At 43.7% G+C, this 25,116-nt stretch overlaps 1 protein-coding gene across 1 annotated transcript; it reads right to left on the bottom strand.

The window, feature by feature from the left end:
- Positions 1 to 24,180, bottom strand: jcada (junctional cadherin 5 associated a). The gene is made up of 5 exons (XM_085362614.1): positions 23,923 to 24,180; positions 11,179 to 11,706; positions 7,757 to 8,710; positions 3,376 to 6,947; positions 1 to 2,152 (listed from the first exon to the last, which is right to left on the bottom strand). The coding sequence occupies exons 2-5, from the start codon at positions 11,550 to 11,552 to the stop codon at positions 2,118 to 2,120; spliced, it is 4,935 nt and encodes a 1,644-aa protein (XP_085218740.1). The 5' UTR covers positions 11,553 to 11,706; positions 23,923 to 24,180; the 3' UTR covers positions 1 to 2,117.
- Between the last annotated feature and the right edge of the window lie 936 nt (positions 24,181 to 25,116).

Here is a 25,116-nt window from a genome sequence, read left to right as displayed (position 1 = left end):
TTTTCACAATAATCTAAAAATACCTTGTTCTTTTTAAATATGTAGCTTAACTTTTGAAAATAAAATATACATTATATGAAATATAACAGTTGTTTATTGGATAGACTATATTGTACCAAATGCAATTATATGCAAATACACTTTCTCTCTGTGACTTCTTACGCATTACATGCACAAAAAAAGAGGAGGGGAAAAAAAGATGCAGCGCATACAAAAGAAGCTGTACATACCTCTGTATGAAAATAGAAAATATCAAAGCAAGATGTGCACCAATAGTCTAGATTATGTTACAAAGAACTCGCCGTACAAAAAGACCTACAGGAATGACCAGATAACACATTACCTGGAACACAGAGGTACGGGTACTGGGTTGTTTTAACAGAACAAAGACAAAACCTTGTTTTTAATGCCCTGCCGATGAATTCAGGGTCAGAGCCACATCCGAGAAAGTCTAAAACCAGATCCCAAATACAACTGGATCAAAGAGTGACAGGGTCATACAAGCAAACCAGGAGTTACAGTTTTAGCTTGGAATTTTGCCATTAAACCCAGTGAGTGTTGATGTCCAATGCATAGCACAAAGTTTGGTTTGGTTTGTGTTTAAATTTCTTGTATTGCTACCCCATAAGTGACGTGAGTCTGAACCAAATTGCCAGTTATGCCCACAACTTACAAAGCATTGATATGTCAGTGTTAAATTATTGAACATGTACAGATACTGTGATTAGTATTCCAACATCAATGTTCTGTACAGCATCGATATTAAGCGTTTCTGGCTTAAAATCATTATTATTGCCAAAACACCTTCATACGTCTCCAATCTCATTTAAAATAAAATGGATTTGCTCATGTCCAGTTTAAATAAGCACACAGAAAAAGTTCTCCACAAAGACAGCGTGTACCAGGCACACTGCTACATAGCTACATCTATCATTTCCTGCAAAAAAAAGCACTTCTGAAGTCACACATAAGGTAGGGTGTGAGCAAAAACAGCAAAGACTCCACAAATTCCAGGAAAAAATATATGTGTTGAGATTTCTTTAGGAACAACATGAGGATTAACGAAAGACAGTCCCGGTACATGTCTCGACTGCTGATGCTGAGACTCGAGCGGGGAGGGTGTGAAAAGCGAATCCCTCCCAGTATAATCTCTGAGCATTTGCAGAGATTATCAGGTGCTCATAGGTAACATAAAGCCAATAATCTCAGCTGTGCAAATCTAACGCTTGTACCAAAAGGTAGAGCCTTTAAAGCAAATGAGATCAGTGCCTTGAAATAGAGACTTGCTTCTGAAATCATTTCACAAACACCCCAGCGTGTGACAACTGTATTGCTCTGAGTGAAGCTATTCAAGGACCACAGTGTTTCTCTATGCAATCCTCTCTCGGTACATTCTCTATCACACAAATATAAGAATAAAGAGCAAGGGCTTTCCTTACTGGTAATACACCCAAACACTACAATCCCCCCAAAAATCTACTCTTTCATAACATACATAAGAAAATATACATTTCTTCAGCAATTAAATGTCTTAAATTGTTGTTATTTTTTTTAATATTCTTAATAAAATCTTATAACTCTTTCTTATTTACATTTGGTTAGGTTAATACTGATTGTAATGCAATACTGTCGCCTTCACGTGTGTCTGTATGTTTTTTTCTGTTACATTTCTTTTGTTTGTTTGTTGAGCAGAAGCACTTTTACATTCATATTTCAACACCAGAGCTTGCTGAGAAAGCCCCGAGTGCAGACGGGAATAATGACATGCATTCCTCCAAAAGCAAAATAAGACAACTTCAAAAGGAGGAAGTCCTCTTGCTCGAGCAAATAAACTAGCTGAGAGGTGGAGAGAGTGGAAGGATGACAATGACGAGACTGAAAAAGGCCTGGAGAGTTGGCACCCAGCAGTGCCTTTATTTGGCTGTAAAAAAAAAAGAAAGAAAGAAAGAAACTCTTGCAGCACCGGGACAGTCAGTTCTGTGAGAAGTCATGTGTGACATTACTGGAGGGGTCACAGCTGACTGAGCCAAGAGGTGAGATGAAAGCCTTTGTTGCTGGAAAAAGCTGTTAACTTGACAAAGACTGATTTCCACAGTGGTGAAGGCAGTGGTCAGAGGTTACACCCTCTCCACTTGACTGGGGTCGTAAGAGTCTGATGAGAAAAGAGAAGGAAGAAAAGATGAGACAACGCCACCGAAAACAAGACATATCGGTATTATTTGCTCTCACCTCAGTGGACCTTAAAGGAATAGTTTGACATTTTGGGACTGTTATAGTGCGACTGTAACAAACACATTTATTCACGATTTCCTAAAGAGGAGTACGGTAATTGGAACTACGCAAGACACTTGTGAAATTTTGTAGGTGTCACTGACAAAATAATAACAGCCATGCTTGATGATTGTTGTGGGCCAAGAACTTGCTGCAGATTTATGCTTCAGGAGGAAATCTACGCCGTGACTTACGGCGTAACCGATCTCTGTAGAAACGTAACTGCGTGTTGGGTCGGTGCATCCTGCAACTACTGTAATTGGCCTGTTCATTGATTCCTCCTGTTTATTTCTGTCTACTTTTTAAATGTATCGGCCAGAGACCAACAACAATTACATCGTCTCAATATGAGGAAGAATAATCATAGCATCAATATAAGAACTTGTAATGTTAGGAAATTCTTGAGGGGAGATTTGTTTGCAATGAAAAAACAAAACACTGACCACAACAAAGAGCGGGACCCACGGGAGGAAAATGACCTAGCATTTTATTTGTTTCTACAGGCTGGCACTGCATATAAAACACTGGGACACGAACACATGACAATTAACACATATTAAACCCAAACAAGCATAGATGACAGCAACAATGTCATTTATGGCTATGTCAGGCTACATCGCAGGGTCTACAAAGCCTCCCCTAATGACTTATGTTAGTAGGCTAGTTCTTTCCAAGGCAGGTTAGCTATAGCAAAGCTCGATGTTTCTATGTATGTAAAACATGCTGTAAGCGTTATAGTGAGATATGAGATACACAAAGTATAAAGCTATAGCTATAAAACATCTTACAGGAAACAACTAGCCTGGCTTTGTTCAAATATAAAAAACAGTCTTAACATAACGGTGCAAACTTATGTCTTTCTGTGAACTCACATGCACTCCTGGCTACACTCTCGATGTGCTTAACTGCATCTTAACAGATATTTAATGGTTATAAAGCTTCTCTTCTAAATCTTTCCCCCAGCCATTAACAGTAACATAATCAGCAGTGTATGTACTTGTAAATGGTTAATAATCACATGTGTATAGTACACTGAGGGTGCTTTATTCAGGAGGGAAAATAGGCATAGGAAAAGGTTGAATCTAGCCACTGACTTGAACCCACCTGAAATGGAGAGCATTTCCTCATCCTCCATATCTGAGGGGCCACAGGTCCCAACGCTGTAGTTAAGTGGCAGCGTTATTTCTCTCTTGGGAACACTGCGAGGTTTAGGAAGCAGAGGAGGCTTCTGGAGCCTAGTGCGCTGCTTTGGTTTGGGTAACTTTCGCCCGCCGGTATCTTGAGTTGTCTCCGCTCTGCTGACCCCTGCTGCATTCAGTTCGTCTTCCACCTTATCTTTAGAGTTTTCATTGTCTTCCTCCACAATTTTCAAAACCACTTCTTCTTCTGGCTCTTCCTTTTTAACATCAGTTTCTACTTCTTTACTTCCTTCATGGTCTGCTGTTACCACAGTCTCAACATTAATCCCTTCAACCTCGTCTTCCTGTCTCGGCTCTTCCTTACACACCCCTTCATTCACTTCATTTGATCTGCAGTCTTCTTCAGAAACTTCCAACTTATCATGCTCACTTGGGTTTTTCTCCTCTTTTCCTTCTCTTGCCATTTCGTTCTCCTCCTTTTCTAATTGTTGCTCGACTACGTCTTCTTTTGTCTTCTCCTGAACTTCACATTCCTCTCTGTCTTCATTTATCTCTTGCGAGTACTCTTCTTCACCAGACCTGATGTCTTTGAGACTAAGGCGTCTTATTCGAGACACAGAGTCCAGTTCTTTCAGACGGGCCATTCTGTCTGCTGTTGACCTGTCCATACAAGTAGCAGATGAAACCGCGGTAGAGTTCAGCTTATCTTGCAGGGATTCGATTAGTTTGCATGCTCCACCTCGCCCCTTTTTCTCCCAACTGCAAATGCTCAAGGACAGCTTCTCATCGGGGCTGATGGGCAGAGACAGGGGAAGCTTACTTGGTGGGAATTCGGGCAGGTCTAATACTAACTGAGTCTCTGTATCGTCATTGTCTCTGCCATCACTGTGATCATTGCTGTGCTGTTGCCTGTTATCTTCTTCTTGTACTTGTTTATCCATACCTGATGGTGTCTCTTTGAACTCTTCTTGATCTGTACCTCGGACAACCAAGGACTCCTCTTTCACTTGCTCACACTCTCGTTTCACTTGCTGTGTGTCATCAGTTGGGCTTTGTCGTTCCTCAGCTGCAGTAGCTTCTGCATCATCCTGGCTGTCATCAGACTGCCTGTCAGCCACGCCTAAAGCTTCCACTGGAACGGCTATACCCAGGATCCGCGCCGCCCTCTGTTCGATGGACTCATTTTCCGGGATTCCTTTTGCGCATTTGACCTCGTACAGGTTGCTGAGATCCTCTGCACGTAAAGCATTGGCTTTCTCTTGAATCAATAAGTTCTCTAGGTGCTTATCTGCTATTGTTGACTCATTCTTGTAGGTCAGTGGCTTCGACATGGCATATCTCACATCGCCATCATCATCCTCAAACACAAAAGAAACCTCCCTGGTCAACCTTGTGATATGTGGTGAACTGTCTTTCTGGGGTGATTTGCTGCTTTCACTCCTGGTCCTGCAGATGGTTAAATTCACGTCTCCCCTTAATGGTGGAACATTGTTTGATTCAGCCTTTCTTTTTGCATTCCCCTCGGTTTCAAGTTCATTATTTGAGTTGTGCTCAGGGCTACACCTATATTTAAGAATTGCTGTCCTCGTGTCCCAGGAGGGCTCCATCGACTGAGTAAAATCTTTCTGATCCAGCGGTGAGGGGACTGAGAGTGAGCGCTGCACTGGCTCCCCGGGACCACCGGGAGTTTCAGTGTACACAGTTAACCCCACATCTTTCAATAAAGACTCTTGAGGGACTGGGATATCCTGTCTATAGTGGCGGTTAGACTCATTGTGAGGGGGTAGCGAGGACAAGTTGTCTCTGCAGTTTGAGTTTGTGTGAACTGAATGATCATTAGTAGCTGGTATGTTGTTGGCCTGTGATCTGGAAAAAAACCTCCTCATACTCATGGACTCTAGGTCAGCAGTAGATGCCAATGACTTTGATCTGACTTTTGTACTGTTGGGCTTTATATTGTGCAATGGTGGAAGACTGATTGCTTCCCTGCCTGGTTCTGGACCAGCAATAAAGTGTGCTCCTGCATTAAACCGAGCTAAACTCTTATTCATCCCATCAAGATCATCAATGCACTGAGCCACAATGGGCCTCTTGCTGATTGTGTCTTCCATTTCCTTATTGATGCTCTCCAGTTCACCAATAACATCACAGGGTCGTCGGTTCACTGGCTTTAGGAGAAACTGACCAAAGACGACTTGCTCTGCAGTCTCTGGGGTGCTGTTTTTTCTCGGAGATGATGGCTGCTCGTCTCCCTGATTTTGAACCTTGGGTGGAGAGGACAGGTCTTGCTGCGCGGGCTGAAGGGATAGCGGTTCTGTTGGGCTCAGGCTGAGGCGGGAAAAAGCGCTGTTGCTGGAGAGATGAAGGTTCTTCTGGCCTGCCATCGGATAGCCATAAGAGGAGCTGTTGTCTGTCACCACGCCAATATCCGTGGTTGTATTTGAGGCAGACTGAACAGGTCCCTGCCCACCCGGAGGGCTCTGGGGTTCTGGACTTTTTACCACTGTCAAAGGTGAGCCGGTCTGAGTTTCCTGATTACGGTACTGGTTTCCAGGCCAAGACCCAGCATAGCACAACTCTTTATCTTCATTGGCTTGAAGTGTCCAGGCATCTATTATCTCCTTCCTTAAAGGAGCTCTCTTGTAATTCCTCATTGAGGATGTGCTGCTGGTGTGAAAGCGAGAATAATGGGATTTAATAGGCATCTCGTTCACAGACTTGCTCCTAATATTGGGGCTCTCTTTGAGGCCTACAGCGAATGTCTCAGTGTTGGTGACGGTCAAGCTCGGTATTGTCTCATTGTTGTTCTGATCAGCTCCAAAGTCTTTGTTAATGTTAGTCGGTGTATGAACAGGGACAGACACAAGGCAGAAGATGGTCTCACTCACTCTTCTCTTGGTATTCCTATTGTTTTCTGGCCCTGAATCTGGGGCAATTTTCTTCACTTGGGTGATGGTTTCAGCAAAGACCTGGTCTGAGCTGGAGCCCTGACGAGAAGAAGATCTTGTTAACGGGGTTTGGAAGGCTGAAGAGGGCGAAGGAGGAGGGCGATGGTTTTTAGGATATCTGTTGTTGCAGTTTTGGTCAGGTGCTGGGAAGTTATCGACGGTCTGTTTGTGCAAATTGCTGTGCCACCTCTTATTGTCATTGTCAAAGTCGCTAGAAGATGTCTGGTTACCGTCATCGGCCAATTTGGCAGCGATGAAAGGCCCCAATGGCGGGGGCAAAAAGGCACTGTCGTCGGGTGCAGGTTCCGACACGGTGACGCTGGGAAGCTCGTTACGAATGTGGCGAATCTTATCAGCATCCGTCAAGGAGTTGCCACCCAGGGCTGAGGAAATATGGCGGATACGGGGATCATCAAAGGGGATATACTGGACCCCTCCACCAGGGTGCTCTTGGGTAGTATACACAGGGTAAAGTTGCTTCTGGCTCCTCTCTCTCTGGGGATCAGCCCACGGACCTACTGGATGTCTGGTGAACCAGTGAGACCCATCTGGAGCAACTTGAATGTGCTGGTACATCTCTCCTCTGTACCTACGAGTTAAAACAACAAAGTTAACCAATACGGAGATGAACATAAAAAAAAACAACCTACTGGCTTCAATATTAATTTGTGAATAATTACTAAACTATTACTACATAGCTTTGCTCCAGCTTTTGTATAGCAGGTCAGAATTATGCATCACAAGGTAAATTTATTTAATATTTACCAAGTACCACCAAAAGGACAGAAATTGAGCCTTTTGACAGAAATAAAAAAGATGGAATTATCTTCTGGGTGTGAAAAGTGATACAAGTGTATGAAACAGAAACAACCCTTAGCGCCCTTGATTTATGACCTCAGTAAAGACTTAATGAGTTTTTGGTTGCTTGTTTCAAGTCTTATTAAACATATTATAACACTCATTTTGTAAATTATGGTCCCCATTGGAGTCACAGACAAGTTTAAATTGGAATATGCTCATTGGCTAACGACTTGTAATTGACAAGTTGTTAGCTAATGATTGCTCAGTTTCTCAGTAAGATACAACTCTCATGTGACAAGTCTAATTTTATGACCCCAAGTTTGTGACAGTAAAAATTATCAGTTGAAGGCTTCATATTTGGGCTTCCCTAACCAACAAATGACGTTAGAGTGGCTACCTGCTTTTAGTCTATGCATAAAATGCATGTCCTACTTAAGAAAAATATGTATAGGAAGTGGTATCAGATATTTCCTTCTGACATTTTTTTTCTTACAAAAATTATCGACACATTTCGTCATGCTTGTCTTCTGCTGTAGGGTACTTTACAGCGGGGAACATTACAGTAGGGAACATTAAAGCTTCTTATCATGTCCATACCTGTAGTCAACAGCAATTTCACCATATCCCCGCCGCCCTCCTCCCATTATAGGAGCTCTTTTATATGATGGGGGAGGGATGTATCCTGGAGGTCCAGAGTCCTGTGCAAAATAGTCCAGTTGGAGGTCACCTGGTCTTGATATGGGAATTGGCATTCTGTCCCTGGACTGGGGAATGGTTGAGTCTCTGCCAGACAACACCTCACAGCTTCCCCTGATCTGCTGGTGCATCTCATAAGAGGGCGGTCTGGGGGGTCGGGTGAAGCGGGGCTTTGGTGTCATTGAGAGCTGGTTAGCGCTAGCTGGCCTGCCATTCTCTGGCCAGCGCGGTGCTCTGTAAAGATCATGGTGTAAGAATGGGTGGCCATTGACCCGTCTGTACAGGTCCTGACCAGATGAAGGTATTTCCACAAACTGCAGACTTTCAGGCTGTAGCATCCTGGGCAGGGACTGGGATTTGGCTTTGGTCCTCGGGTGGACTACCATCCCCTCTGGTGTCCTGGCATGGAGCCGTTGTTGCTCCTGTGTCCAGTGCTCGCCCTCACTTTGTGACAGCTGGCTGCCAAAGTTCACAGCTGGACGCCACTCATCTGTCCCCAGGCTCTGGCATTTCCTCTCAGTCGCCATCCTCCACTGATGGAGAGCAGCCTCCCTGTCTCTGGATCGGGCCTGAGCCTGGGCTTGGGCCTGGACTTGGGCCTGAGCGTGGGCCTGAGCTTGGGCTTGGGCCGCCCATCGCTGCCTCTCCTGAGCTGCCCTCTGACGCTCCTCGGCAGAGAGCTCTTGGCCTCTTGCTTGTTGAGGCCTGTCTGGTCTGCTGTAGCTCCCTGGTCCCCCTCCATGGGGATCTCGGAAGTCAGCATAATCCAGCAGCACAGTGAAGTCCTGGCCTCTCCTCCGCCAGTAGGACACATCTTTGGACTGAGACTGAGGACCTCTGGTGCTATCACAAAACCTGTGACGAAACACACAAAGGCATCCATATGCTTCAAGTGAAATGCTTGTCGAAGAAGAAACAACCCATAGCACAATAAAGATGAAACTGGATGAAGAACTGGGACAGAAATAACAGATGAAGAATAGAAATAGAAGTTCTATGAAATTCATAAAATTCCCTTATCTGTCAGTGAAATTGTTTAGATAAGAAAACAGGAGATACTTCTGAACACCAGAGACTACTTCCTGTTTAAACTGCCAACGCTGGAGAACCTGCAGTGAAGCCAAAGCTAATGATGTTAAAACTTTTTTATTCATTAAAAATATTTAAAATGCTATAGTTAGTAGTCTTAATAAGAGGTGTTTTAAAGGTAGAGGGTGTTATGTAGGGAAAAACCTCACACTGGCTTTAGCTAAGATCATATATATTATTTATAGAAAAACTAGTCCAATATTTAGGTACTAGGTAACCAAGATTTTAACTCTTTTTCTTCCCTCCTTTAAAGAAAGTGTCTCCCCAATATCTGGCTGTAGATGAAGTAGTTTAGTTATAGGGTAAGGCTCTCTTCATGATCCTTATCGTTATAGTTGATTTAGAGGTAGGCCAATGCAATACTGCATGACATACGCACTGAATAAATCTCAGTAAAGCTGGGCACTAAAAAGTAAAATATAAGTGATATAAGTAGCAAATTTTTATTCACAATTTGAAGAGATTCAATTTAAAAAAAAGGAGCACATTTCCCACTAGATGGAGACAAATGACTATGAGTAATAATGGAGTGTTTGGTAATTGTGATTTTCTATGGGGCATAATGAAGATGTTACACAATGACAAGCTGTGGCTGTTAGTCCCGGACGTCCTCCGAAGCAGATCAAAATGTCGAGGATGTTTCACTGACAGTCTTTCTACAGCACTGCTCATTAGTCCTTAATCTAAGACAATGGGCACGGTCTAAATGCAACGACGGCTTCTGCTGTATCTCTGTGAAGATGTTTGATGACAGACCCAACAGACAACAAGCCGCATTTGGTCCCTACATGCAGCGGGATTGTTTCAGCCTATTTGTGGAGTGACAGACTGACTGACAATGTAAACAAGACGCAAGCGCATGTGTAGTCCCCCTCGAGGCCGAGGCCGCCGAGCGTCCTTGACATTTCCATCCGTGATCATCACTGGTCACAGACGTTGGCTTGAAAGAGAAGGAGGGGAGGGGAGACTAGCCGTGGCAGTCTGCTAAATTTGAGGGCATCTTGTGTAAGATGAGTTAACATCATTAGGCTAATTTGGTCTAAGTAGCACTGCTGAGTGGAAGTGCCAATAAAGGCCCGTTCCTTATCTAAACCAAAGCTGCCAGGCAAAACAGATTTGCATGAGGAGGAAGAAAAGAGGGATGAGCAAACAACGGACTGAAATCGCAGAACATATGTCTTTGCGATTCCCTCATTCCCAGCAGAATGCTCTGATAGCACTGGCAGAGCAGCGACATGAAAATGCGGATTACTCATCTCAAAGAATAACACCAAAAATGAAAAACAAAGAAAAATGCCACAAACACAACTGCTGACATTATTCAAGGTCATTTGACTATTTCGAGATGCTCCGTCACTGACTGCTGGCTAAAAAGGATTATGGGGAATCATCCAAGCAAAATGTAAGGAAAAAGGGGGTTGGGGAAGAGATCTGACAAGCCTGTCTAATTGTGTGGACAAGGGAACAGCTGTATTGACTTTGTCTCAGTTACAGCACACTAACCCCCAGAACTGGTGTAAATAGGCAAACTAAACAATCCTGTTTTCAGGGGAAAAAACGGGCTGGCTGCAGCCTGGCGATATCTCCGGAAATATCATAGGTTTAACAGACCTTACCCGAGAGGGTTTCACTTGCATAACTACTCCAGACTAAGCTAAATATAGCCTATGATCCATATACATATTAAAAAAAACTATATGAATACTTTATAATTGATGAGATATGCATTATGTAAGCAGGTTTAATGCCTTTAAAACAAGAGGAAGCCAGTAAAGTATACTTGATATGTACAACCTGGCATACAGAAGGGGGTATTCTGACAAGCCTGGCAACCTAAGTGTGTGCGTAAGACTGGGCATGCTCAAATGGGGCACATAGGTTTGGCCAAAAGCTGTTTTGATTACAACTCCAAGGCCCCATGTGGCAGATTAGACTCCAGCACACATTATCCCTCCTCCCCTCACCCAAGACTTGATTGGAAAGAGGAGGCAAGAGGGAAATAGAGATGAAATGAGATGAAGTTACACACAGGGGAAAAACCGGCAGCGGTGTTAGTTCCATTGAATATGTACTGCAAAATCCCTGTGCAAAACTCTTTGATGACTTACGTCATTTTAGAAATCTCATCCAAGGAAACCACAACATCAAATGATAAACAGTCAGGACAAAAAGAATCAGTTCAGGGCATGCAGAAAGACATCTAGACAGCAGCACATCACGGGTCTGTAGCTTACCCACTGTCTGAGGTCAGCGACTCTCCCAAGGAGTGAGTGTCAGTTTGGCACCGGTTCTCGCCATCCCGTCTCGGCAGGCTCCTATCTCTGGACTCGTTGTTGTTGGGACAGCCCACAGCATCGTATGCTTGGGGCTGCCTGGTTCCGCCACCATTCCCATAGGCCACTACGGGCCCTCTTTCATAGCCATTTACTGTCCTGGGGCCAGACCTGTTCTCTAGTATTTCATGGTGCTTGCTGTAGGATGGTGGTGAGGTTGAACGGGGTTGGTGGGATGAGGGAGCAGGGGCTGGGGTAGGGGTAGGGGTGGAGGACGTGGCATGCTTGGGCAGCTTATATCCATGAGAGATGAGGAGGTCCTCCACGCTGTACATGGTCGCATTTGTTAATGCTGGTGTGGTTTCGTTTTTCCTCTCTCTGCTTTTTTTTCTGAGAGAGAGGAAGGTAGGTCGGTTGTCAAGGCGTTTCTGCTTCTTCCCTACGTGCAGCGGCGGGATCACCGTCACAGCTGCGCAGCTGAGGCCATCACTTGGAAAAAAGAGAGAGAGAGGGGGACGGCATGAAGACACCAGAAGGAAGACAGAAAAAAAGAAGGTGACGATAAAACCATTATCCCCGCCACCCGTGTCCAGTTTTTGTTAGGGTTCCCGAGCTTTGTGAACATTTGAAGGCACAAAATGAAGAAAAAGAAAATGACCCCAAATTCTGAGTCGCCACGACAAAACCCAGCCCAGCCGCCTTCCCAACAGCCATTCCCTCCCACCTATCTTCTCCGGTCCCTCCTAGCAACAACCCTCTTTTCATTTCACTCAGACATCATCAGCACCGAACCGTCAATGCTCCAGAACTGATGGTGAACCGGGGCTACACGAACACCCTTAAAAACAAGCCGCAGTCGCATGTTCCTCAGCGGGAAGAGGAGTTTCAGGGGGCTGCTGGCGCTGCAGTGAAAATGCAAAATATCACTGTTTACAGTAGGCTCCCTGCAGACTTCCATACAGTCACTGTAAGGTAGCTGTTAGCAGCCCCTTCCGCTGCTTCATGTTTTGCATCAATGAAGCAACTAGGGGATTGTATTCCTCTCTCTCTCTGCCCGCCTCCGCATCTTTTCTCTCCCCTGTCATCTCAAAAGTATTTTCTGGTTCTAGAAGAAGAGGACATGCTTTTAGACATGTGCCCTAAATAAATTTCCTAGTTGGGAGTAGTCGTTTGTGTACTCCTAAGCTCTGTACAAAAATCATTAGAATTTCATATGATGTCAGATTTTCAGTCTATGATTATCCTGGCAAAGGAAATTCAAATCCATCAAGCACAAAAGTGTGCTGTTTTTAGAGAAAAGCTACAACTTAATCTATCTTATTAGTTCAATTGTTATAGAAAAAAATTAAGCAGGGAAATTAAAAAAACACAGGGAATTGTTATGACATGACACCAACTTATGTGCACTACTTAATGTGACTTACTCACTGCTACATGTTCATCAAGGTTCATTGGGATTCAGTGCTCTGTTGCTGGTATATATAAATTACTTAAATTAATCTGTCTTCATGCTGTAAATGTTAAATAAACTCCAGTATATCTCTCTGTTACTGTCCTCTCTCCTACCCTGTGCAGAGCTACGCACCACGCAGTAAGCCTTATAGACGGTGCAGTATGTCGATAGCCCACATTACCCCACGTTTACTCGGTATGAGCATCACAACTGTAAGGCCAAACTGAAAAACCCCTGGCTGTATGGGTAAATTACAAATGGGACAGCCTCAAAACAGTGTGTATCAAAAAGTCTAATCAATCTTCAAAGAGCTTTGAAACACGTACCATTAGAAAAAGCAGATTCGTGAGTTTCACGTGTTTGCAGGTAGGTAGCATACCAACCTGCAATGACTCCAGACATGTTTGCATGGAAAACTTTATATTCAGCTTTGTATTTTAAAATTTACCGCCAGCTTCTCTGCCGAGTGAGCGAGTGATTCTTTCTGATACACCCTGAATAAAAAGTCTCCATATACTTGTAACCGGGTAACCAGGTAATACGCAAACAGAAAAAATACTGGTATCAGCTGTAGGCCAAATTTTTATTTTAAATATCAACATCAGCCCAAAATTTCACAACAGAAGCATCCCTCCTAAGTATAACAAATAAGCAGACGCTAATGATGCACAACATTTTTGCTAAAAACCAGTAAGGAAGCAACCCAGTAAGGAACTGCAGTGCTACATCCACTTTAGGCTAGCTAGACGAGCTCCCCCATAGAAGTACCATTCTCTGCAACCTTCTAAACAGGCAGCAGTGCGGGGACCCCCAGGGGAAGGTTGGATTTAACGTTTTAAGAATTGCTTTCTGCCCAGCAATCACTGTATCAGTATGATGGGCTGATGAAGAACTGAAATGATGATACCCAGTGTGCATCTGCTCGTGATGTAATGCCCTTGATGAAGTCATGTTTGCTGCCTTGTCAACAGGACAGATGCTGCTGCGGCCCACTCATTCAATACTTTCTGCTGGAACAGACTGCCAACAACCTGGCTGTCCTTAATAAGAAATGGCATACAGGAACAGCGCCGTGTGACTCGTTGCCAGAATCAAACGCCGTTCAGATGGTTTTAAGAGCCAATCACTTTATGATTGTTAAACGGCAGAGCCAAATTGCTTGTTTTCGCTTCTGAAATAGACAGCAATGCAGCCTTGCCGAAATGTATTCAGCTGCAAACACATTAGCATTTGTTTTGCTCCATAGAATTTGTTCAGCCATGATCGTCACAAAGAGATTAAAAAAAATCCTTCTATAAAAGGAGTCCTGACTCAGAGGACAGCGTCACCACCCCTTCTCCCTCCTTCTTGTACCTGAACTGTAGGAGAGCCTACTAGGTGATTAACAGGATCCAAGACCGTGAAATGCTGCTTTCTTTGTATGTCTGGCCCCCTAATACGATTATATTTTTCATTTAAAACCTTAAACCTGTTAGTTTTGGAGGATTGACTCTTGGCTCTTACCCAGTTATTACTTTTATTGACTTTAACTCTTTCCATTTGTGTTTTAGGGTAATCTTCTCAAGAAGGAGCTGGGTTTGGAGTTTTAGCTACTTGTGAGCAAGGTCAGTGAAAACGGGCTGGCAGTTTGCTTCATTTGCTTTCAAGCGAGCAATGTGGACCTAGAACTTTAATTCAACTTAAGCTTGGTACAGCTGTTGCAGAAAAATCGCATAAATGCCAGTAAAATGCACGCTAAGATGTTAATATTTATGACAGCTTGTCACTCATGTGATGGGCCTTTTCTTCTGTGCTTTAAATTAAGAATAACCACCATGCCTCCCCGCAGCCTTGCAAAGGCCCGTATCAGAATCCGCAATCTGATTGGTATCAGTACCCTTTCCTTCCTGCAGCTCAAGCCTATCCCTCCAACCAGGCAAAGGCTTAATTAATTAAAGCCTTAGGCCAAGGGCTAATATGATCATTCATTTTTTGCTATGATATCTGCATATCAACCAAGCTTAACTCAACATCCATATGCTCACTAATCTATCTTAATCCTCAATCTGAGGCTCTCGGTGTCAGCGCTAAATGAAGATTATCTGCATCCTCAGTAAAAGTGAGGATTTCCTACTGTAAAGTGAGCTGCATTCATTCAGTCCCTCTAACCGTCCCACCCCACCCCACCGTGTCACCAGCCCTGCTCCTTCCTTCCCTCCCATGATGGGCTCTGTTTAAATGCCACTAATTCTGTTACGCAATGGAATTACTGATTTTATGTCAAATAAAACCTTGGATTTGAGAACTGGTATGCAACAATGGGCAGCTTTCAACCCCCCAAAACACAACAACATTGTGTTTCACCACAATGCCTTCTTATGTGAAAAAGACATTGGTGTTGCAGCCTCTCGGATTTGGCAACTAGAAAAAAGGGCTGATCGGCTGTATTTTTAATGGCATGGCTCACTCACAGAGAGAAAATTAATGATATAGTTTATGGATAACATGTGCTGCTAAAGTAAGCTAAAAACAAGTGGAAACATATAGGGACTGGCATTCTCATACCACCCCTCATACTATAAACTACTACTGTAGCATCTTTTGTGAATGATAGAAGAGGTCAATTAACATACAGTTGGTGTCAGAAGTTCACATGCACTGAACATTTATTTGAAACGTTATTTTTCCAGGGTGGAATTATTGTGTAGTATACATCTTTAATGACTTTTATAAATAAGAATTGTGTGTGTGAACAAATTTGAATTTATTTTTGATTATCTCTCATTCGCAGGGTCAAAATTATAAATACAGGCTCAAACATACACAAACGCTGACTCACACAAAAAGCAGTGGTGCTGAAGGTTCTACAATGTCAAGTCCAAGGCTTGTTCACGTCTCATTGGTGATTATGATCAACTACAACTGGTAGTTTCTCTTTTTGCCAGCACTAAATGGATTGACCAGTGAGGCTGGATTGGATTGACTCAGTCAACAATGGGAAAGTCCATCGAAGGTTTGTTGGAGCCATTATTAAACAACTACTGATTCAGAGACCATCGGTTCAAACAATTGTACATAAGTACCAGTTATTTGGATGTCTCACCACTTTTCCAGGCGCTATACTGTCAACATCAGATGAGAGGAATGGTTGGGATGTTCAGAAACAATGCAGAAAAGCACTACAGCTCAAGCTTGCCTTTAAGTAGAAAACAGCAGCCACAGTAAAATAAGTTTTACATGAGAGCGTGCTGACTAAGAAAGAAACCGCTGCTCGAAAACCAAACCTTTCATGCTCAACTCAATTTTGCAGCTGCCACAAATGGTCAAGCCAAATGCCTTATAGAGAAAACTTTTATGGTCAAACGAGATGAAGATTGAGCTATTTGGCCACAAAGACGAGAGGTATGTTTGGAAGTATATCGATGAGGCTTTCAAAAGTGAGATCAATGAACCAACTGTCAAGCTTGGTGGGGGAAGAATCATGCTCTGGGGCTGTTTTGCTGCCAGTTGTAGTGGTACATTGCACAGATTGGATGGAATAATGAAGAAAGACTAATTCCAAATACTTCACTTCAAATCAACAACTAGACAATTGAAACGTATTCACAACTAAGTCTTCCAATAAGACAATGATCCCCAAAACACACGAAAACTGGTTTTGGAAAGGATAAAGGAGGCTAACATTAGGGCTGAACGATATATCGCATTTGCGATAATATCGCGACATGATCAAGTGCAATTTTCTAACCGCAAAGGCTGCGATTATACTCTGGACATGTCCAAATTCATGGGCTGCATCCTCCTGAGGCCGCATTTGTAGACCGATTACGTCACAGCGACGCGCCGAAGGCTGTCCAAATTACTACCATATCCCAGAATTCATAGCGCGGCCCAGCCAAACTCCAGTTTCCAGCAATGGCGGCCGCTACTAAGTTTTAAAATTACTCATACTAATCTTTCTGGGTCACAAAATAAACTTTTAACATATTTTCAGGCGAGAAAGTAGTTGTGTAAACATCAAATATCTGCTCGGTTTATCAAGATATCCCATATTTGCAAAAGTGCTTCGACGTTTTCAGAGGCGTCTGCTACCCACCAGCTCGACAGCTAGCCGGGAGCTCGAGGGTTACTGATGCGGCCGAGAACGGCACAACTCCCGGCACATCATTTTCAGATCACCGCGGAGTTTCGCTGCTCGGGTTAAACGTAATATATAAGTCACTTAGACAACCTAAAAATGTTATTGTTGGGCTTTTTTCAGTGTTTTGTTTGTTCGTGAGTAAATCGGTTTGGCTGAGATTAAAGTTATTAGATTAGATAAAATAAAACTTTATTAATCCCCCGGGTGGGTTCCTCCTTGGTTTTCACACAGCTGACTAAACGTCAAACAGAAAACTTATTAAACAGAAGTATGAGACAGTCGAGAATTTACGCCAGTGTCTGGTTATATTTTAGATAGCAAGAAGCAGACAGCCGAGTTTATTAAACTCCACCGAGACAGCGGTGACGCTAATCAGAACTAGACCGTCCAATTTCACGCCTTTAAATTTTAAAGGCGTGTTTGTGTGTGTGTTTATACAATTGCTATTATGTTTGCACTTTATGTGTAATGTTACTGACTGCAGAGATCAGTAAGATGTGTGTATTTTTTATTTATTAGTTTTATTTATTTAATATTATTTTTTAATTGAATGACTGTCTAGTAGTTCACAGATGTCGAAAAACTGAGTGTGGTAAAGCCACTGATTTTGTTTATGTATATTTCTGCAATCTGCACATTGTACTGACTTTCATTTTAATGTTTACACCAGGGTTCCTTGTCAGCACTTTATGCTCAGATGTTTGTAAGCTAAAAATAAACTATTGTGTATGTTCAAATATACTGTTGTGATTGAAGAAGTTAAATAAAAATGTCAGTCATCAATTCATGCATCACCTCATGTCATCATAACAGAGGTCTGTCTTCCAGGAAAGAACAGTTTAAAATTAATGTAATATAGTATTGGCCATACTATATGATGTATTGCTTGTCTTTGTTTAATAATACAGAAGACAAAGACCTTAAAAAATAATCGCATATCGCATCGCAATCGTAATATTGGGGCAAAAAATCGCAATTAGATTATTTTCCATAATCGTTCAGCCCTAGCTAACATTAAGCTTCTGGAAGAGCCTTCTCAAAGTCCGACTTCAACCTTATTAAAAATTTGTGGACTTCACTTAGGTTCATGCCAAGAAAGCAAAGTAATTTAAATGAACTATACCAATTCTGCCCAGAAAAGGGGCAAATATCCAGGCAAAATAATCCCAGAAGCATGCTGATGGTCGCCAAAAGTGCCTGGTCAAGGTGCAAATTCTAACTTGTTCATCTATTTCTTGATTTTTAAAGTCATTAAAGATGCACGATAAACAATCATTCCACCCAGTTCAAAGAAATCATTAAAAGACCAAATTATACTCATCACTGTAAAGAATTTCTATGATGAGAGGGTGTAAACTTCTGACCACAACTGTACACTGTTATTGAAAACAGGTAGGAGCATTATTCTTTTAGTTGAGTGTGTGGTGGCTACATTGGGGCGGACTGCAGGGGCATGACGGCTTGCAGGTTGACAGTTTGGTGTCAGCTCCTTATTCATGGCCTAGCTAAGATGGGGCGGGGAGGGAAGAAGAGAGGGCACACAATGCAGGACGGAGACCTAAATCAGGCCTTGAGGTGCACAGAACTGCAGCGTTAGAGGGTGTGACTAAGCACCCCGGGATGCACGGATTACAAACCTAGCACGGTAAAAATTAGCAGAATAATTCAATCTAAAAAAAATAAACTTTACAGACAGTTTGCAGTTGAAGTCTGAAGTAGAAAAACAGAAGACTTTTCACATTGTGCTCAAAACCCACTGAGTAACAGTGATTAAAGTTAACACAGATGTGTTAAAATAGCACATTCCTGTTTAAAATGAAGCACTACAGACAAAAACAAATCTGGATTTAACAGGCTCCAGCATAAAGGCACCACAACAAAAGAAATCTCAAACACCAGGGCCTGGAACCAAAAAAGACGATAAGCCCGCTTCCTAAAATATTCCACAAGAGCCGCACCTCTCCAGCACATTGTTCCCAGTCTCCTTGGAACTATAACAACTGACCCGTGTGGGTGTGTTTTTGGCAAGTGTTTGGGCTGCATCTGTTAGGAGTGTGCATGCACAGGGGCTTCTCAGAGATGACGGCCGAACACATTCGGCAAACAGCAACGCCGTGCAGATTGTTTATCTATGTGACATCACCATGTCCAGCGGAGGGGCCGTCTCTCTTCCTGAGGAAGTGCGTTGAGTGTGAGTGTGTGTGTGAGGGGGGGTGGACGGACGGAGCAGAGCCAGCAGTGTCGCAAGTGTTTCCAATCAGGCGCTCGGCAGGCTCCTGTTTGTCCCAGGGAAAGAAGTTTGGAGGCGTTTTATTTTTTGGGCTGAGGCCGGAGGAATAAACAGCCCAAACGAGCCTGAGGCCATATTTTACCTACAGTGACCCGCAATGTTCCCCACATCAGGTAGGAGTGTAACTCAGCAACATGAAGTGTGGGCATATTATCCGGGGAGCTACGTGCCCTCTGGGCACTTGCTATCCTTTGGGAAAATCCCACTGGGCTCAGCAGCCACTAGAGTTTAGGGCAATTATTATCTTCTGCAAAAAAAAAAGAAAAATTACAGCTAAAAATGAACAAGTAAAGAAATGCTTGAAAGCAAGAAGATTATTACAAAACAAGAGCTCTTCACGACATTGCAACCCATGTGCTCTTTCCACAATGTACACCCTCCTAACAGAGAGGGTAGCAACAGGCTGGGTGCTAGAGGTGGGCGGAGCCATCCAATTATCGATAGTATCAATATCAGCGCTGGTATGGGTATCGGATTAACACGAGCATGATACTTTGTTTCTATTCGCTAACTTCAGTACTCGCCCACTTAAATTCTTCTAAATTAATTATTTTTATGGAAAACAAAAATAGAACTCAAACTATGAAAAATGTCTGAATCCCAGTGTGTTGTCATGTCTATTTTGTTTATAGCTTATAGCAGATTTAAAGAACAGAGGTTGGTCCAGTGTGCTTTAGAGACAGGCACATTTACATTCCGGGTCTCCAAAAGAACACTATTTCGGAAAATACATTTATTGGTCATTAAAACGTGTTTAGAATTTCCAAACTGATGATGATTCATGTCATAGGTCATGACACACTGTTCTCCCCTACTTAAGATGCCTTTAGAAGTTAAAAGTATCAGTATCGGCATCATGCAATACCGGCCCTGTATTTAGTTGGTATTGGATTGCAGTCTCGCACAGCACTACTGGGTGTGTTTACCCCAAGTCAATTATCTCACAAAGGAAAGGTTTTGCCAAAAAAAGCACAAAAAAAAACCCCAACCACTAGCATTATTTTGTTTAGCATATCCCATGGCAACAGTTGTTTTTGCTTTTGTGAATGGCAGCTCGCAGACAATAGCATGTGGACCGCTAAGATATTCCTGCTGCATTGCCACGCTCCAAAACTTATTACAGTCAAACTCCGCTGGCAGAAAAATCAAAGGCAGGATGGGATGGAGAAGGGGAGTAGGAGGTTGGGAGAAAGGAGGGAGGACCAGGGGGAGGGTGGTGTTTTTGCTCCACCATGGTATGGTTCTGATTCATTTCAGACGGTCAAGAAGTAGTCCAGCCAAACATTTGTTCAACCCAAAGACAACGTTCAACAACACTGGCTCAGGCACAAGAACAGCACAGCTGATGGCTCATTAATGTACGAGGCAAGTCGAAAGGCGCTGGTGATGTGACGGTTATTATGTCAGCGGACTCATTTTCCATTGTGCAGTGAGGCTTAGCGCAGTTCAGCTCAAATGCAGTGATTTGACATCACGAGATTCTCCTCGTTTGAACGCATCCAACAGTGGTATGCAAAGGGAGATCCATGCCAGAGTCAGGAAATGCTCATAATTTCATATGTGAGGAAAGAAGAGGAAAAAATAAGGATTTTATGCACGTTAATCCAGAAGGCTACACAGCAGGCTTCACCTGCACTGAGCTATTCCCAACTCATACTCATTCTAAGCCTTGCCAAACTGGCTTCATGGTAATTAGTGTCTGTCAATGTCCGGAGCTTGCTAGAGATGACAGTGGTTTGGTTTATCAGCCAGCAACACAGTGATCAAAGGGTTAGCATGCTCTGGCTTTCTGCTAATCAGATGTGGACTGTGCATGGCTCCTGCTCAGCATCACAGAGGGAGAGGTAGCGAGCAGTCCTGCATAAACAGAATCATCAGGAAAGTTTAAGCACATTGCGTGCGTGTCACATTTTAAGACAGCTGATAGAATTGTGTTGACAGGTGACTGTGATGCACATCACAGGTGGGATGAAAAAGGCTCTCCCACACAAACGGAAACAGGAGTGCTGTCACTAGTAAATGTGGAAAACTGCTATGTAAACACATGAAAATGAACAGTCAGGGTTATCTCAAGGGCTTCATTGGCATAAAACTGACACAGAGAAATCACAAAGCAGACACAATCTCAGGCCATCTGCCAAACATATGGGCATTCACCGGCTAGCAGCCAGAACTTAGCAATACTTCTCTCTCTCTCTCTCTCTCTATATATATATATATATATATATATATATATATATATATATATATAGAGAGAGAGAGAGAGAGAGAGAGAGAGAGAGAGAGAGAGTGCGCTTTCCAGATCATTTCATGCCTCTGATTCTCGCTCTGAGAGGCGTGCTGGCAGATGTCAGTATAGCTTTCACATGTTTCATGCAGGCTTCATCCACCAGCCTCCTTCCCCTCCCGCCTGCGTCACCTCTGCTCTGACATCACATGTGACATCAGGCGAGACCTCAGAGGGGATCCCTGTAGCCGGGCAAACATTAGATGGCTTTCAAAGGCTTCAGCTGCAGCCACCCAATAGCAGAAAAAAAAAAGAAACAATAATTTTCTTGGCCTATAAAAGACACTGGAGACCGACTGAGAGAGAGAGGGCAGAACTTGCTACTGTTAACGACACCACAAACAATCACACACACACTTACAGACGCACACATACATACAGACAAGATTACTGAAAGAGAAGTTTGGATCAGTCCTGAGAGTTGAACTGCTACGACTCACTTCATAGCTGTGGAGGGCCCCTTCCAGTTTTGCTGACCAAACCTTTCCTCTCACTGCTGGAGGGAATTAATGAGCTGCTTCCCTTCTTAATGCACTCCCTATCTCCCCCCCCCCCCCCCCCCCACCCCTCCATTCCACACACACATACACACACCCTCCTCAGGGCATCTATAAAAGCCTCGCGTTCCCACACCATCTCAAATCTCAAGGATGTGCAAAAGACCTACCACATAACACTCATGCACCCACGCACGCAGCCTTTTCTTTTCTTTTTTTTGCAGTGTTTTGGCTTCTTATCTACAAATCCTGACACACTCTGAGGTCCAGGAAATGTCTTTTGCTGACATTTACTAACAGCTTTCGATGGAAACTCACTGACCTAAGAAAGACCTTGGCAAAAAAGAACAGATCACCCCTGCATAATGTTAATTAGCAGTTTGACAGCTGAAGTCAGGTCAGCTTAAATATGAGCGATCGGTGCGATAAATGCACCGTAATAACTAAACTGTAACAAAATCCTGAACTTGGACTGGTCAGGTAAAACAGTCTTGGCAATCTGGCCCCTAGAGGTCTCTAAGTGACAGGAGGAATTTATGTGAAAGCCATTCTAAAATTAAAGCGGCAGAGCCATCGCAAACACTGTGACATAATTTAAGATGTATGGTTAAGAGGCAAAACACAGGCCAGTGTTTTATACTTATCTAGCCTTGTGGGCTATTTAATGGATTTACTCAATGAAAAACATTTAAGATCAACATCAAACAGTGGACCCCAAATCGTGTTATTTCCCAGTCAAAGTGACAGCAGGGTGGCTGTTTTGACAGCGCGTTTCTGCGGAGGTTATAAGGCAGTGCGTGCAGGAAGCCTGCACGGTGGGAAGGAGAAGAGAGGTCAAGCAGCAGCGGCAGCCACCATCATGCAAACACGCTGCAGGTGTGACAAAGTGACAACAAGCAAACATCAAAGCCGCCTAAACTTGACAGACCATTTGTCAGAGGCTCATTGCGCCTGGCTTCCGTCGCAATTTGGCGCTCATCGTACGTACGACGGGCACCGAGAGCTACACGCGTTACCGGACCCGAGTGCTGTCACCGTGCTGTTCTCAGAAAATGATTGACGGGCTCGGCAGGATGCTGCTAGCCCCTCTGGTTCTGGTGCAGATTACTGTGTGCCGTAGCATTACTAGCCTAGCCCAGAAACGCGCAGTTTTACAGAGAAGAAAATTCAGCTTGTTTGGGGTTTAGTCATGTGAGCAACACACGAGTAGACGTTATAACATGACTTGAGACCTTACATGGATGAGTGGAACTCCTTGGCTGATTTCGGCGATCCACTATGCTGTCATCTTTTAATGGTAGCTCCGTTTTGTAAGTCGGGCTAATCACTAGGAAGGGGATACCAGCAGGGCGAAATTAGAGAAAAAGCATTTCTACAAGTTACAATTGCATATAAGTGACAGTTGTTTGGAGTAACGCGGGATGCCTCCCGAGCACCAGCCATGGCCTGCAGCGTTTTCGCTCAAGTCTTTAATTAGTGCTCCGGGCAATGGAAATGTCCGCGCGCGTGCTAGGACATTAAAAACTGCGTAATTTGGACGGAGTTTGGCCTCTGTTCCCCCAGCACGCGCGCAGAACGGCACATAGCGCGGCTAACGCTAGCCGGACTAGCTCCGTGAGCAGTCTTTAACCTTCAGCTGATAGGAGCGCGTCCGCAAACTGTGGCAGACGCTCCAAGTTAAAAATAAATAAATAAATAAATAAGGAGCTCCATCCTCCCACTCCTTCACCTTCTAATGCCATATCCTCGAGGTGGCCCGGCCGTTTGTCCCGAACCTCCTATTCCACCAGAGGAAGCAGACAGAGCGCCGAGGCAGCTGGATCAAGTTGAGGGAGCGCTGGAAATGTTGAGGGCAGAGCAGATGCGACTCTCAGCCGCTGTCTACTGCCTCACAGCAGCAGCAGCAGCAGCTCGCCTCCACAGCTGCCGCATGTGTTGTCAAAAAAATAGAAATCACAAAAAAATAAAAAGAAATAAAGAAAAAGCCACAACCAACAACGACCCCTGAGTCCAAAAGAATGCCTGGATGAAAGGCGCCCTGTGTCGCTCCACTTTTACCTGTGAAATGCGTCGTTGCGTTGCCGCCTAGTCCCCGGCGCTCACCCGTGCCGCTGCTCTGGACGGACTGAGCTGGGATCTGCTGAGGGAACAGCCCCTCTTCTCCACCAGCGCCGAGGAAACATCCCTCTTCTCTAGCAGGGAGGCAGCTGGAGACTGCTGAGCAGTAAGGTCACTTCACACTTAGGGTTTCAGGAGAAAAATAAAAGTGAATTCTCTTTTAAAGCTAAACCTATCCATGCACATTAAACGTCACTGTGTCAGCCTCTGAAGGCGACTTGCAAACAGAAATATATGTGAGTTGACGAGCAACTCCATAAACTACAGGGGCGTTTCCAGGACTTATTTGATGAGGGGGAGGGGGGCATAGGGGGAACCAAGAAGAAGCGGGGAGGTTACAGGAAGCAGCTTTTATGGCATTATTTTTGTGCCACTATTCTGAGCGCACGTAAAAATAAAAATAAAATGAGCGCATGTAAAAAAAAATTGCAGGTGCAAGTGTTGCATTTTGAGGAGAAATTTATTTTGAGCGAAGAAAAGCTAAATTTGAGTGAACAAAATTCATTGCTGCCTGCAAAAAATGTATTTCAGTGTTTGCTATTATCCATACACACACACAATAGCAGCCCCTCTCACTCAGTTTTTGCATTTGCGCTTGCTCGCAATGTGTTGCTCACGCTCTCAACATTTCTGCCCATGCGCTCAACTCTTTCTGTACACCGTTATATTTGTGCCACAAAATCAGCCAATCACAGACTTGGATGCAAAAAAATCGGATTGGCTGTTTTGGTCTCCAGTCAGCTCGAAATGATGAAATGCAATATCCCAGAATCCATTTTGTCCGAAACTCAAACGAGGCAGTGGCGGAGGAACACAGAGTGGCAGAGTTTGAAATATTACTCTTTCTGGGTCACAAAATAAACTTTTAAGATATTTTCATGCGAGAATGGTGCTGTGTAAACTTCTAATATCTGCTCGATTTATAAATACATCACATATTTGCATAAGTGCTCTAACGTTTTCGGAGCGCGCACGGACAGAAATGTTGAGAGCGCAAGCAACACATTGCGAGCGAGCGCAAATACAAAAACTGAGCGACAGGGGCTGCTATTGTGTGTGTGTATGGATAATAGCAAACACTGAAATGCATTTTTTGCAGGCAGCAATGAATTTTGTTCACTCAAATTTAGCTTT

This window comes from Diplotaxodon limnothrissa, linkage group LG9 (assembly GCF_057381915.1).
Source record: "Diplotaxodon limnothrissa isolate DT_005_m linkage group LG9, D_limnothrissa_male_GT1.1, whole genome shotgun sequence".
Taxonomy (NCBI): Eukaryota; Metazoa; Chordata; class Actinopteri; order Cichliformes; family Cichlidae; genus Diplotaxodon; species Diplotaxodon limnothrissa.
The sequence above is the reverse complement of the archived record's forward strand: the minus strand, read 5'-3'. Positions and strand labels throughout refer to the sequence as shown.